We start from the raw sequence: 16,100 nt of genomic DNA on the forward strand, positions 1-16,100 counted from the left end.
TTGGTGTTAACAAATGAACATGTATACAAAAGGCATGGTGGAAGGAAAAAGTCAAGTATGATTTGTATTCAACAAAAAATTAAATAAAATATGGAAACTTAAGTTTAAGAATCTTGAAAATTTTGATATAAATATGTACATCATCGAATCTACCACTTTTTAACAAATGAGAATGTAAATATAAACTGAAAAACGATTCGTATTGGTATTTAAATAACCCCATAGATGAACCACTGTAACCCAACGCAGGCTTGCAGCAAAATCAATAATTCGGAGTTGTGCTGTTCACCAGAATTCATCAATTCCTTTCATGTACCTTACAACAACATATGTTTATATAAATAAAAAATATAGAAGCAAATTAACAAGCATAAACACAGATTTAATATTTAGTGAGACTGTGATATATATTCGTTTTTAAGGACGTTTTTCGCACATTACGGTAAGAATATTTTAAAATCAACTGAATTGATATACATTTTGACAAATATCTGTATGTTTGTATATTACTTAAATGTGATATTTGTATTTAATCAAATGAAATCAATCAATATAAGCAATTTATTTTGTTTATCTGTGATTTATATTATATATTTATAGATAGGTACCTATATCAACAGGTTCCATTTGACGTTAAATATTAATTCATGTGAAAAATATCTGTTTTCTTTCATTCGTTTTTCTCATATTATATTTATAAAACGAGATATTGTTGCGGTAGATAGAATGGTAAGTAATTAACGATTAATTCTGAGTATCTCTTAGATCAAATAATTTCTGATCGGTAAGAGAAAATTCTCTTCTGTTTTCATATAATCGAAAATAGTCATCAAGTTGATTGGAATTGAAAGGTAGGCATTTACATTTACGAGGGTTATCTGAAAAGTTTTCGACTTTAACCTAAAGATGTCAGCACAATATATTTGCGCATGCTTTGTGAGATTATCATTAAAATTCCAGCCATTTTGAACGCTTAATTTGTGTTTGACAATTGTATAAATGAGGGCTGTGAAAATATTTCTGAAAATTGAGTATTGAGTGATTAAATATTTGTTTTTGAATGGCAATCGTAAAATTTTGAAGCAGCTGAATTCTAACGTGGCCGTATCAGTTTGGCTGACGACGAGCGTTCGAGACGTCCACAAACTACAACAACTAGCGATATCATCGAAAAAGTTCACCAATTGGTATTAGACAGACAAGTCAGCGGGTTACAAAGAGCGAACTTGCTCTCTGCAAGTAACATCGGCTGGAAATGTATGGCGACCGATTTTTTGGGATAGTTATGGGGTTTTGTTCATCAACTATCTTCAGGAAGGTAAAACAATAACAGGATCGTATTACGGATCACTGCTTGATAAGGTAAAATTGCGTTGCATTAAAATTTTCCATCAGGACAGCGTACCTTCTCGCTTTTCGTTGATCACCATGGCTACAATTAACAATTTGCACTTCCAATTGGCTGACCATCCATCGTACTCTGTCGATCTGGCCTTCACTGACTTTTTCCTGTTTCCTTTTGGAAAGTTTTCTTGTCACAAAGCAACTTTCATGTAGTGTTTTCAATTTAGAGAAGATGAAAAATTCAAGAGGACTTAACTCAGGTGAAAGGGAGGTTAAGGAGTCACAGGACTGTTTTTATTAGCCATAAACTCTGAAATAACGTTACAGATGATATAAAACATTTATACTATGTTGCAATCATGGTAAAACAACCACTATCAATAGTCTAATAGTATAGTAGGGTAGTCAAGATTTGAAAGACCTTATTTTGCGGATTACAAAGAGATAATAAACAAATAGAAATTTACCAATCATCTGAATACTTCTGATAAGAGCTTGGCCCATATGGTGCAGTTTTGTCTATAATCCTGTGGTGTCTGGTGTTTGACGAATTGATTGTTGATTAAAACGAGGTCTCGTAATTTCATAATTTTGCGAGGTGTCATGTCAAGCGTCTGGTGGAGTATCTATACACCCAATACATTTGATGTGAACACGTCGACATCAAAATAAAGAAGATTCCTCACTGGATATAGATTTTGTTAGTTGAACTTCCAGAGTGCAACTGAATAGAAATAAGAGCTCACGTCTCTTGGGGCCCTTGAAGTTCTTCTGGATCTTCCATCTTTGCACCTTATGATACAATTCGAAGCTATGTGGACGACACATAGGCTGTGTATCGTTAAGAAAATGCATGCTGGAGTAACCGGCAAAGCGAAAATCTAGACGCAGGTAATAGGTGAAAGTCCTATCATTTTGATGCGCAGTGACCAGGTCTTTGTGGCTGTTAGTAATAAGGGCTTAAAGACACAGTGGACAAGCCCACAATAGTGAATAATGGAGCCACCTAGTACACGGATGATTCATGGAGTAGTCTTCAAAATAAGCAAATTATTATGGCGACAATTTCAATCTACTCATACAGTAGAAAATATCTTGAAAAACTTTAACGCAACTGGAATAAAGTATTTTATATCCCAGCGTATTTAAAATGAACCGACAAAATTCGCAGATGACTTTCTAAATGATCTTTTTTGAATTTATATTTTTGAATTCATTATTAAATCCTTTTGTTGAAGCTGAAATGAAAGTATCGGCATATCCTAGTATGAATTTAAGAGGCGAAGTAAGAGAAAGTATATCTTTGGATGAAGATGACTTAAGTGATGTTGAAGACGAGGTTTTTATAAGAGATGGGAAAAATGGATATAAAGTAAGTAGTGATAATACATTTCTTTTATAAAACTATGAAATACTAAGAGATAAAGTCTGTATGAAAGATAAACAAAGATTCATTCTATATTTCTACCTAGTTGGCAGATGAACTTACAGTTAAAAGACCTCTCATGGCACCCAGAAGAAAAGTAGCAAGACCGGATTTAGGAACAAGACTCAAAGCTAAGCCACCATGCAAAGCCTTCCTCAAACCTTGTTGTTACATATTTGCAGCTCTAAGCGTTCTTGTTGGTAAGTTGTATGTTGTATAATTCCGTTGTTACAGCATTAACTCCGTTCCATTTTTTTAGGTCTTATTATCTTAGTAGTAGTTCTAGTATCAATGTACCCAATTCCATTAGACAAAGTAAGAGATTGGATAATAAAAAAAGCTCAGAAACAAGAACCAATCAACTCGAGTAAGCTACTTCCATGTGATAATTTAAAAGTCGTCGACGTGTGGTCTATCAATTTACCAAAACTGAATACTGATTCTCCTGTTAGAGTATTAGATGTAAATAACGATGGTGTCGATGACATTATTTTTGGATTTGGCACAGGTATGTAGAAATATAGTAAAATCAGTCACACAGAAACTGTTCGCACTACACAATACAAAATAGATTAGTATACGAGAATGTTCAGAAATAGAACAACTAGAAAATCAACACGATTTCAATCGGTATAAAAAGCTGAAAGACACCGCGGGCGTATATAGGAAAGAGAAAACAACAACAGTTGATAATAATTAGATAGTACTCGATTAAAAAACAAAAACAAAAACATGAATTATTTAACGACGACAGACCCCCAGTTGATATCAATATCTCAATAACCGGACAACCGATTACTAAAGATGAAATTGAGAAAGCAATCACAGACTTATAAGCCTGATGAGTCACATATCTTATAAATATTCCTAAAAATCATATATCAAAAATACCAAAGAGATATGAGCCACTCACAACTTGGGATTAGACAAGGATTAGGTACACGAGAAGCAATAATCGCCACGCAGATGTTAGTTCAGAATTGCCATGATCGACGAAAATATGTCTATGCTTCATTGATAACGAGAAGGTATTCGATAGTGTACGACACCATAAATTAATGCAGTTTCTCAAAAAACAATCGATGTATTGAAAACTGTTTAATTTATATTCGGAGGGGATTTGTCAGGAGGTTTTGAAGGACCGTAGAAGGGAGTTAAGGTTAATAGAGTGTGGATTAACAATATCAGATATGCTGAGGACACGGTCTTAATCGCTGATAACTTGTCGGACCTACAATAATTGATTGATAAAGTGGGAGACCGAAGTAACAAAAATAAATATCTAGAAAACGCAATGTATTAGAAAATATCAGCGTAACAGTATTTGGGCACATTGCTTTCCGAGGACTGGACATCAGATATCGAACAGCATTTCTGAAACTTGGAAAAGAGAACTCATTGGAATTATTAAAAAGAGTAAAACGGCGTATTTGGGGCATATAATTCGAAATATCAATTCCTGAACGAAGGAAAATGTCTTGGCTGCGAAATATCTGACATTGAACAGACTTACACGATATACATTCATTAATAAACGCCACAAGGAATAGAAAAATAATGGAAACAATTATCGCAAACATCAATAGACGGATGCATTAGAAGAAGAAAAAGTAGAAATAGAACTTTCCATTGTTGTCTGACTGACCAGTCTTCATTCTCTTTCTAGCACATTTCTCCTCAATTCCTTATTTCCGCAAGGACGTTGATTGATGATTGATGATTTTTCTCTTCTGATCTATACATTGACGTGGTGATTTACCTCTTGACGTCTTTCCTTCAGCTATAATCACGTTGTTTTTTCAGGTGATAATTATAACATATTACCGCCAGATTTATTTTGTCCTATATTCATGGGAGTACCATCTCCTTGTGAGGGTGGTGTTCTAGCTTTAAATGGACTAACAGGAAATATTATATGGAGACACTGGTTTAACGATACAATATATTCTCTCCATTGTACCAACGATATAAATGGAGATCAACAAAATGATTGTTTAGTTATAGGAATGGAAGGGGTAATTATTATGTCCACGAAATAATCCTTACGTCCTTTATTATTTATATTCATTATTATTTTTAATTTTAGACAATTGCCGTGATTGATTCAAAAAATGGTACAATTATTTGGAAATTGAATACCGGAAGACTCAACGTATACGTCGCTTCGTTCATTCCAGATCAAAATAACGACACCATTCCCGATATTTTAGCTTCCAGTTCTTCTTTAAGTGGTAATATATATTTATCTATTTATATATTTAATTTAAACACGCCGTGTTTTATATATGCGAGGAAAATAAAAGACATTTAGGTTTGGCATGGCAGCTTGAGCAGCCATCTTGGCATCATAAGTTAGTATAGATATGTATATAGAAAGAAAGTTCATAAATAAAAAAACTGTGATTATTTTTCAATATATTCTTTCCGCACACTTCACAGAACGTCTGACTAAAGCTTCTATGCCACTATAAAAATATGATCGTCGCTATTAAATGTTTTATCCTTCAACTTGGTCGGCAGCTTTGCCAAAAAAATAGTCGGACGGGGTTAGATCAGGGCTATACAATGGCTGATCAATTTCTGTGAAACCATATTCGTGCCTTGGAAAACGAAGCGACGTGGACTGGAGGACCGCACATCTCGACTGATTTTGCCGTTTTTTTTTAACGCAGATGCCTTAGTATTTTCAGTATAAGTCAATCAAAGGATACCCTCGCAGTTTTAAGAGTCAATATATATCATTGTCCGTAATTTTGAATTTTAGTTGAGAAAGATGGTCGTCTAGTTTTGTTATCTGGTAAAAATGGAGAGAAATTGAAAACTGTGACAACTCCAGGAGGAGCAAAAACTTTTTACATGCCTCAAATTCTTACTCAGAATAATACAAGTTCGTTTGTGATATTTGGCACAGGATCTCCCACAACTGCTGGAAATCTAACCGTGACTCCTTTGGAAGATGTTTTATCAGGAGTTTTAGTAAGTAATATACATTTGAAATTTTCTAAAATTATCAAATTAGATACATCTACAGCATTATGCATATCGTAATGTTTTAAATTTTACTTTTATAAAGTTTTTTCTAACAAGCTTGATTACTAAAATAATTTGAAGAAATAGTGTTGGCTTGTCTTAATAGTCATATAAAGAAAATTGTTTTCGTTATTGGGAGAAAAAAGAATTGCGAATGATAATTAAATATTTGTTTCATAAAAAAATCAAAGAAACTGAAAAAAATTGTGTAAATATTATCCTGAAAGTCCTCCGTCTTATGGAATGATTTGTTGGTGGTTTTCAGCTTTTAAAAGAGGTTATATAAACATGGATGATGTTGAATCTGATTCGCTGACACATTTTGATGCTGAAGTTTAGAAAAACGACCGCATTTGTTGAAAGAAAAAGTTTTGTTTCATCACAACAATTCGCTTGCCCTAAATTGCCTAAATATATTTTCAATAAATGTGTAACGTTAGTCTTATTACATTTTTTTATGGCAATTCCAGGGAAATTCCACAAAAAATATCTACGAAGATAAATTCAAGGGTGCTTTAACGCAATCAGTATTGGTAGATATCACTGGAGATGCAATCCCTGATATAGTAACAGCCATGTATAATTCATGTTTGGTAGCGATAGATGGGAAATCCTTCAAACAAATTTGGAATTTCACAGTACCTGGTAATGGTGCCGAAACGAATATTATTCCAACTCCTGCTTACTTCAACTCTGACAATATTACGGACTTTTTGATCATGTATCAAAAATATGATGGTATTTTGAATTATAATTATACACAAGTAAGTTGAAAATTATACAAATGTCAAAGATGGACTTACGCACCTAACCCATTAGAACGTTTTTCTAGTTACGTGATTACAGTGTTACCAAAGCTACCTACTTTTCAGTAGATCGACCATCTTTTGATTGATAAATAAAATTATATTAAAACCATTAATTACATTTAATTATAACTTTTTATATCTGTTGCAAAGTTGTCAATACTTCTGTATCTGCCCGACATAGGAGCATAGTAGAAATACGTTAGTTTGGCGTTTTCGAGATCAAAAATTCCATTTATCGAGATCCCAGATGTCGGAACAGAGTTTCTCACGGGTTAGTAGATTCTGCTCAGCTTTTTCAATTTTGGATTTATGATTTAAACAAATGGTTTTTTAGGAAATAGGAAGTTTAGATGAGAGGGCAAAAACATATAGTCATAAAAAAAACAAATAAAACCGTTCACCTTTTTATTTATTCAACTTTTCCTTGTACTCGAATTAGGAACTGTCTCTTGATAGTGTTCAACCTAGGCTAGGTTTACTTCAGCTTAGGTTAGGGTGGATAATTCTAGAAAAAGACATTTTTTCTATGAAATTCGATGAATTTCAATCAAAAGAATGTATCGTTTCGTGTAATTAATAAACCAAAATATTGATAAGAACTTTCTAATTTCGACATCGCCAAATAACCGTTTTTTTTTATGATTCTGAACTGGGCATATACAAAAGTATTTTTAAAAAATTTAAATCGCGCGCCATAATCATGTCACCAATAAAAAACTAACTTCACATTTAATTATTAGAACAGCTAGGATTGGTAGGAAGCTACCAACTTTCAAGATCATTCAAGAGAAATTTTGAATTGGTATTAAACCTTGCACATAGAGTATCTATAAACACTTTTCACAATTTCTTATTATTATCTCTTTCGTTGACGTAATAATTCATTAATTCATCCAGAAGACTATCAGATAATCAGATGGCACGCCGGATTCATGAGTAAGCTTCTGACTATCCAACTGCCGTATTTGATAATAAAACTGAGTGTCTTGGAATCGGTCCATTGATTGCCTCAGACTCAGATTTTCGTTCTCTCAAAAACCCGTCTCAAAATCTGGGTGGATGGCGCCTCTCAATTTTCAAACAACCCAACTCATTATCTTCAACCATTCCGATGCCCGGAGCGTACATCTCGCACCTTTCCATTTGAGCCTTTAGACGGTTGAGTCATTTTTTGCTCCCATTATTTTAGTCTATACCTCACTACTTCCTATAATCTAACACAATCCCAACTACACTCCACATCCTGCATAAAAATGTCTCCAAACCTCGCGAAAATAAACCAACGAGTGTCTCGTTCTCTGTAAACTTTTCCTTCTTGGAGATTTATGAATATTTATTTTGACCTGAGAGATATGTGACTAGATGTTTCTTATTATCAAAACTAGCTCACAAGGTAAAGCTAAATTATCTTTTAGACATTTATAATTGATGGAAAAAACGGCGAATCTATCTATAAACCGATAACTGGTGCTGTGATAACCCAATCTAGTGGGTTAACAGTAAGTTTAGAATCATTGGGATTTGATTTATATTTATTCTGGACGTCAGAATGTACAAAGTTGGATGCCCTTGAAAAGTTGGATGGATCTAAAGGTGAAATAACAAAATTTCAATAATAATATTAATAACATAAGCATATTATGCTGTTTAAACTATCATTCTTACATGTTATTTACGTATTTATAATCACATTAATTTTCTTTTTAATCCCTTACTATTACAGTACGCAAACCACGGTCTTACATATGGGTCTTGAAACCGAAATTTCTACACATCGACGTGGTTGTCTTGTTTTAGGTGTTAACTTTATTATTAGGTTAAACAAATTTAGAAGCTGCATTGTACATGGCTCTTATTATCCATCCCTCGATCACAACGCCGACCTGGCGGCCATAGAGTAAGATAACTAAGCGACTGTGGAACGAACCATCCCCGTTACCCCCGTTTTAAGACCTGTATATAAGACTGTGACCCAATTTAACAGTTTCAACTGTATTAATGTTTATAATGGAATTGGATTTTTAGTTATATCAAATGAATTTTATGGACCATGTACCGACCAATTTAACAATACGTTGAATATGAAATTAAATGCCTTGAGTCAATTCCACCAACCGCCAGGATTTGTTTTATATAATTCAGGTAATCAATATAGATACGTCCTTCATCTGGACTCAAAATTGTTTTTTTTTTTAGCGGATAGATTATCTCATGAATCGCACAGCAGTAGATCAGTACTGAGACAGTTAAAAGATGATTATAAATTTCATTCTAAAATTCGTATAAACAATGGACAATCAGAAGTTGATGAAAATTATAAAGTAGATCCAGTACCGATTGGAATTAGAAAATACGGTTCTTCTAGCTTTAGACATAAGGATCGAAATTTGGGAATACAAGGTTTTATGACCTCTTCCAACGACGACATCGATACCTTTGGAGAAGACAGAGTACGTATAAATGAATGAAAACTGCTTATAATATTTATATATAGATAACAAACAATATATAACTAGTTAATAAACATTTAGCTATGGAAGGACGGCCCCATCTTCTAGCCCAAGTGCTCGAACCCTTTTCCGAGCTCATCGAACTCGCAGAGAGACCGCACACAACATTGTCATTTGAATACGTATGCGGATCCATCCCAACGACTTTTTCCACTTCACAATTAGTGCAGCAGCTGTTCTCTCCCAATTTTAAGCTCTCCATCTGCTGAACAGACGAGGGAGTGAATGATCCACGAAGATCCTCTGCTTTTCGGTCGTACTTGGCATGCTTCTCATTTACACCAAATTGATTATTACCTGATCTGTATAAAAGTGCGCGCTACCTCTTCAGTTGGGATAAACATAATTATAACAGTGTTGTTTGTTCCTTGGTCGACTTCTAGCTTCGATGAGGACGGCGGTTCAACTTCCTTTCTCCTACACATACCCGCGTGCGTGTGAGAAAGCGCGTCCCTCGAAGCCCACCCCTGGATAATTTCTCGGATATATGCGAAGAAAAACGTTTCACCACCCCCTGTCATTTCGACAGGTGCTCATACTCTTTCGTGTCGCAGTTGCGCACGTGGATTTCTTGTCCCCGTGTGTGAAAGGTGGGGTTGCCTTGGCTATGGTTTCGGGGGAGAATTAGATTTTAAATTTAAGCCGTAAAGTTATGAAACAACACACGTTTTGAATTTGAAAACAGAACACAACGCTCAGGAATTTTGATAAAAATCTCATTCTTATTTAGGATCCGTAATCAACTGATATCTCTCACCCAGAATCAAAGTTTTCCAAAAGCGCTAAAGTATCAATGTCAATATTTATTATACGGTATAACTAAATAAATTTTAACTATATTATGGTTGCATTTCTATTAAGACTTGTTGTAGGAAGTATCACCACCTGAATACGACTCTAATTATTATCCTACGTTAGAAGAAACGATACCATATGACGTTAAACGTCCTACAATCACACACAATTTGGTATCTGCAACTAACAGAGATCCCAGAAGTAAAGAAAATAAAATAAAAACGTCCAAAAGTGGATTTTCTACTTCAAAAAAGAAAAATTTATCGGAAAAAACCAACGGTTTGTAATTTATCGTTATATCAAATATTAGAATTAATATTTTAATCAAGACGCGTTCTCAGGAGCCAAATTTTGTTGCATTAATTTAAGATGAATTTGAGCGACCACGCCATGTTTTCTTGCATTCAAAAATGCACAATACAGCACACTTTCACTTACGACTTTTTCATCTTTCGACTGGGAATTCCTTCCTTTTATAACCGTCCTAATAGCATGCAAATAACTTAACCGATAAACCTGCTAGCACGTTTTAGGATAAAACCAACATCCTTCTACCTTCCATACTGTTTCAGGACACCCCTCCTATTCCTTACCTACACGGATCCGGGCAAAACGTTGAATCGAATCGTTAGGGGCACTTTTTCTCGGAAGAACGGAGTAAGCAGATCTCGAACGCCTAGATGCCAGCGGAGTTACGCTGTACATAGAGATTCGGCACGTGCTTATTGTGCTACCTCGAATCAACACTCTCGCCCATAACTGGACACAAGACTAGCGCCCACAACACATAAATTGAAAAACCAGTTACCATTTTGAATGATTTAGTTCGCGGTTGTGTTCAAACAAAGATATTTGAAAATTTTTCATTTAACTTAAGACAAAATAACAACGAGACGCGTCAATTTTTGAATGACAAATAGTTTCTAAGATTGATTCTCTTTAGTTAATCTTAGTATGCTAGGTAATGTCTTCATTTCTTCTCTTAGGTATCTTCGATTATACCAATGTCAGAAAATCTAGAAATAGGCTTCTCCATGACGTCGATTACGTACCTACGGAAATCCTAAAAGATACGTACGTCAAAAATGAAGAAATGCGCCTTCGAAAATCTAGATTTCAACAAAGAGACGTTAACGAGCATATTGATAAAATAAAAGAGAAGGAAGAAATACAAAAGATTATTAAAAAACAAATGGAGGAAGCTAAAAAGAATGCTTCTTTGACTTTGTGGGATTTGGAATCTGAAAAAGAAATGAAAGATTGGATAGATGGTCGTTATAGAGGAAAAAGGAATGTTAATATCACTTCACACGGTTCTGTGAAAGTTACATCAGTGGGTGAGTTCGCGGTGTTTACTTCTTTATTTTCATTTTAATCTTTAAACACTTCCTATTCAAAAGAAGTTTGAACTTTTTCACCATTGAGTATGTTTTCGATTCAATTTTAGTTCGAGGTTAATAATATTATTTTTTTTTGAGTCAAAAAGTCCTGGGATTATATGTTTTCTTTTTTGGGATAGTATTTCTCATTGGTACGGATTTCAGACATCACCAACATATTATCATCTATAGTTTATTGATTTTTCATTATGAATGAAAAGACAAAAACAATTTTTACTGTACAGATTGTCTTCGTACGCTTTCTATTTTTGGTACATTGGTGATATCTTCTTCTGGACGTATCTTCTCTGGGCAAATGGACGTCAACATTTACCATAAATTTTTGACGTTTGGTCCTAGGTCCACATGTACCTCTAAGATAACCTTCTCTAAGCCTTTTTATTCTAAAAATTTTTTACGCACCAATTGATAGATTTACTATCGAGATCATATGTAGAAACTTTTTGGTCTGCCAAATCAACGCTATCCCTTCTAATAACGAATTTCTTACCAAGATTAGTTCCTCGATAAATTTTGCTTTCATTCTAAAATGTTTAGTTGGTTTTCATACGAAAGATTTCAAAATTAAAACAGTAGATTATCTTTCCCTTTCCTAACTATTATAAAGAGGTTGGATGGCTTCTCAGAAGAACCCAATAACAAAATTCTAGTAGCAAATTTGCTCTTTTATTATAGTTTCTCCAAAAATATTTAAGAGAATTGTACAATTTTCATTTTATTGCTTAGATAATATTTGTACTGTGCAGGTGCTATACTGGAATCTTTCAACACAACTAACGGAACTAATTCATTTGACATTGTATTCGTGACTTACTGGCAACCGCCGCCAAAAAAAATAGAAGATATGCTTTCAGAAGATATTAATCAATGCATCCAGGATAAACTTGAGCAAGGTAGAAATAAAGCTTATTAAAAGAATACATTTTTCTTCATTGTGCATCTTGTGGAAATATTTTTTTGTTTTTAAAATGTATCTGTAACATTAACTTACAAGGGTTGCTACTTAAGTTTTGGGATAAACAAATAAAAACAAATATTTATAATCGTAAACGGCTTTATTGTTTTTCAAAATATTCTCCATTAAGATCATAATCTCATCATAATTTCATTTTTTCCATTTCGAATTTATACTTCCAAAACATGTAATTTGAACGCATCAACCAGTCCTTCAGGTATAGAAAAACGTTGACCTCGCAATTTATTTTTTATCTGCGGAAATCAAGGACTGTACGGCGGATGAACCATCAATTCGATGTTTTGACTGTTCAAAAACTTTCTTATTTGGACTAATGTGTGAGAATGATTCGTCTTCTGCGATTGGTTTCCCTGATTTTTTCGAATGCTTTTGGCACACAAATGTGTACCGATCAGAATTATTTGGCGTTATTTCCTTTGAAGTGCTTCCCTTAGATTCAGATTCGTCGCCAATCACGATCTCATAAACGTCTTTTGAAGACCTGAGATTGAATTTGTTCAGAATTTCTTCGCACCAATTAACACGAGCTTATTTGAGCGAATGTCAAATTATGCGGTATCCAACAAGAACAAATCTTTTGACGGCTGAATGTTCATGCAAATTGAATGCCCAAGTATGCCTCATTCTCACATGACGTATCAGTTTACGCACAACATCCGATTTTGGACGACCTTCACGAAATTCATCCCGTAGCGAAGTGCGACTACGGTTGAATTTGGAAAACCAGGGAAGTACTTTCACCATTAAAAATGTCAAACTTTATGATGTCATATGACATATGACATATTCATATCAATGTTGCCATATCTTAAAACTTGAGTTGCAACCTTTGTATGTTCAAAACTGACTCAGTTTGTTGGGTGAATATTTTATTCGGTTTCAGATAAAGGTTCGCGTTATTTTCAAAAAACAACTGATAAAGAACGAAGAGAACTTTTTATGAGCGAATGTACGGAAGAACAAACTAACTTGAAAAACGAGTTCGCTTATTTCAAACAATTACCCCATCTTCGACTTGGAGAAATGACAGTCTACAGATTAAGAGTTGAATGTGAATGTGTAAATCAAAAATTGAATGAAACTTGTGCTAAATTTTTGCCAAAGAATAAACAGAGTTGGCCTACGTATTTAGGAGCGCTTGGTGATGGTGTATTTTTAAAACGAGTTTGAATTTAAACTATCGACAGAGAAAAGAAAAAGTGCATTATTGAATAATAAACAAGTCGTGATTCAATATAATTTGTTAAGACTTGTTTAATGGAAAATAAAGAATATTTTATATAATATGAAGATAAAAAATACGAGGTTTTGTAATATACTTTGCTGCCAATAACATATAATTATTTGTTCCTCATTTCGATAATGTGTATTATTTTTGGAAATTGATTGGAGCCAACAAATCTCGATTCGTTGGGTCCTCTAAAAGATACAACCTCACATATTTTGGTCTAGAAAAACTGTATTAAAGACCAATTATTATGATTCTTTTTATTATAATAGATGATATTCAATAAAGAGCTGTTTTAGTTCTATGAGTTTTTTTTTAATTATTATAATTTAATCCTTTTTTATCCGATTAATTACTCATGATATTGCTTACAGAGTTTTCCTTAAATACTGCCTATTTATAAGGTTTCAATTTTATTTTGAAGACACACACAGTTATGATACGCTCTGTTAATCAATTTAAAGCTTTCTAATAAACAATATTTTTTGTTTTGTTTTGTGGTGCGTAAATAAACAAAGATGACGATTTTCCGACTCGCGAACATGCGACGTATAATTGTCCATGTGCGACACAGGGAAACTCCAAGTTGATTCCGCTAACTTCGAACAACTAGCCTTGCGATTTATTTATGGTCATCGCCAAGGCCAGTCGTACCGGAAATTGTAAAATCTAATGGTAAATCAGTTGGAAACATCAATCTTGTTCTACTGCACAGTCGAGGTTGATTAATGTTACCCAGCATGATGACAACTGATTCTACTTTTAACCGCAAATTGTGAAGTGGTAATCCAGGTAATTTTAGTGAATTTAAAAACTCCGTGGGATAGTTGACTACGTCATCTTGGTTCACAACGGTGTCGACTGATTTGAAGGAAACCAAATGTCCAGCAACTGTTAAGTTTCATTATCACAAAGGATCACCGAAATAAAGAAAGTTCTCGCGCACGTAGCGGTAATCGTTACTCGCAAATATAGATGTCAAATGTCAAATTTTATGTTTAGGTTAGGTTAGGTAAGGCTACAAAATTTTTGATTTTATTATTCATCATCAAGTTTAATGATTCCTGAAGGTATAACCTACATATAATTTTCTTGAAAATTTCAACGAATATACCAACCAACAATCTGTTCTCAAATGCTTTTCTTTCCGCGATTTTTGTGATGTACTTAAAGGACATCCTGCTATCATATACAAATGTTCTTCGAGACACTTTTTAACTAAAATGAATGAATCTTCATTAATTACAATGAACTTATATTTATTTGATCCGTGTTTTGGAATCCGCTGACTATGTGAATATTATTTATTATTCGTTGGAATCCGCTGATCGTTAGACAGTTTGAGGGCTCTTTCATATTTCTAGGTGGTGCACCATAAACTTTGGACTATAAATGGTTTCTCAAAAATATCCATAGAAGTTAAATCGGGCGATATTCTTCGGAGCGTCTACGTCATATCCATTGTCTAAAAATGAGCTACGTACTCATACATGGTTTGGTAGAGATCTTTTGAAAAAGTGTAGGATTCGAGATGTTGTAAATGGACGATTATAACACCGAATCTATCCGGAACAAAAAATAAACAATGTAAATGGTTATGAAAAAGATATAATAATAAAATAAGAGAATGTTCAGCCCATTAAAGTTATCAGTTAAAGTAATGTTTAACGGGTTTCTCGAGATGTGCCTGTACGGTTTCACTTGCACGTCAACTAATATGCACAGAAATACCCGAAGAATACAATACAAACTCATAACAAAAATCTAGTAGAAAATGGCGACCACTAAAAAGTGCTAGCGAAAGCTGAAAACCTGGCCACAAAACAGTTTTTATATTGGCACAAAAATTAGAGAATTAGTCTATTTAGGCAACCAAGAACAAAATAGAAGAAGAGCACATCTACAGGTCTATCCCTTGAACTATGTATTTGGTTTGACCTTGAGAAACCTACGCGTCATATCTATGGGTTAATTATTTTCACAGAACATACCCTAAGAAGAATGCAAACTAGGTTATTATTCAGTGGAAACAACATGGCGGATTGGGTATGTTCTGTGCTAATATCTGTTGCGATATAAACCACACTGATGACTACATAAACCATCGACTTATTAAAAATTATGGACCTGCCTTATTGGTTGTTAGCAATATTTTAAGTACTTTCATGGTACTGATAAATAATACATAAATAAAATAATAGCGGCAATTTAACTATTAGTTAAATAGGTATAAGCATAAGAAGTAAATAATTTTTTCTATAATTTACTAAACCAGAATCTAAGTCTTTATTTCTAATGAATTTTTTTATTTTTTAATTTTAATTCCGCATCTTTCCTCCTTCTAACATTATATTTTATGGCACAAAATATTCAACCATCCTTAAACCACGAATTTGTGCTTAAAAAACAAAATCCTTATCTCTCAAATAACATAATAAGCAAACGAAATAAATTTCAGACTTCCGATATAAATTACTTTCATTTTGCTCTTTTTAGCTCCATCCTTCTTACGTTGTCTCTCTTGCTCCGCATCGGCATCGATTGAAAATCGTTTAGGCTGGTCCATAACCTTCGATAAGTCT

General features: G+C 33.8%; 1 protein-coding gene across 2 annotated transcripts; it reads left to right on the forward strand.

Annotated features, from left to right (window-relative positions):
* Positions 1-263: 263 nt before the first annotated feature.
* Positions 264-13,820, forward strand: LOC130897156 (uncharacterized). Of its 2 annotated transcripts, none has more exons than XM_057805822.1 (15): positions 264-442; positions 2,583-2,716; positions 2,817-2,970; positions 3,030-3,278; positions 4,574-4,785; positions 4,857-5,001; positions 5,535-5,746; positions 6,271-6,564; positions 8,025-8,202; positions 8,635-8,751; positions 8,806-9,059; positions 9,992-10,193; positions 10,901-11,251; positions 12,061-12,207; positions 13,174-13,820. In XM_057805822.1, the coding sequence occupies exons 2-15, from the start codon at positions 2,588-2,590 to the stop codon at positions 13,458-13,460; spliced, it is 2,931 nt and encodes a 976-aa protein (XP_057661805.1). In that variant the 5' UTR covers positions 264-442; positions 2,583-2,587; the 3' UTR covers positions 13,461-13,820. The 2 variants fall into 2 exon arrangements, with proteins under 2 accessions (XP_057661805.1, XP_057661807.1); XM_057805824.1 differs by lacking the exon at positions 264-442 and adding an exon at positions 593-729.
* Positions 13,821-16,100: the final 2,280 nt, after the last annotated feature.

This window comes from Diorhabda carinulata, chromosome 8 (assembly GCF_026250575.1).
Source record: "Diorhabda carinulata isolate Delta chromosome 8, icDioCari1.1, whole genome shotgun sequence".
NCBI lineage: Eukaryota > Metazoa > Arthropoda > Insecta > Coleoptera > Chrysomelidae > Diorhabda > Diorhabda carinulata.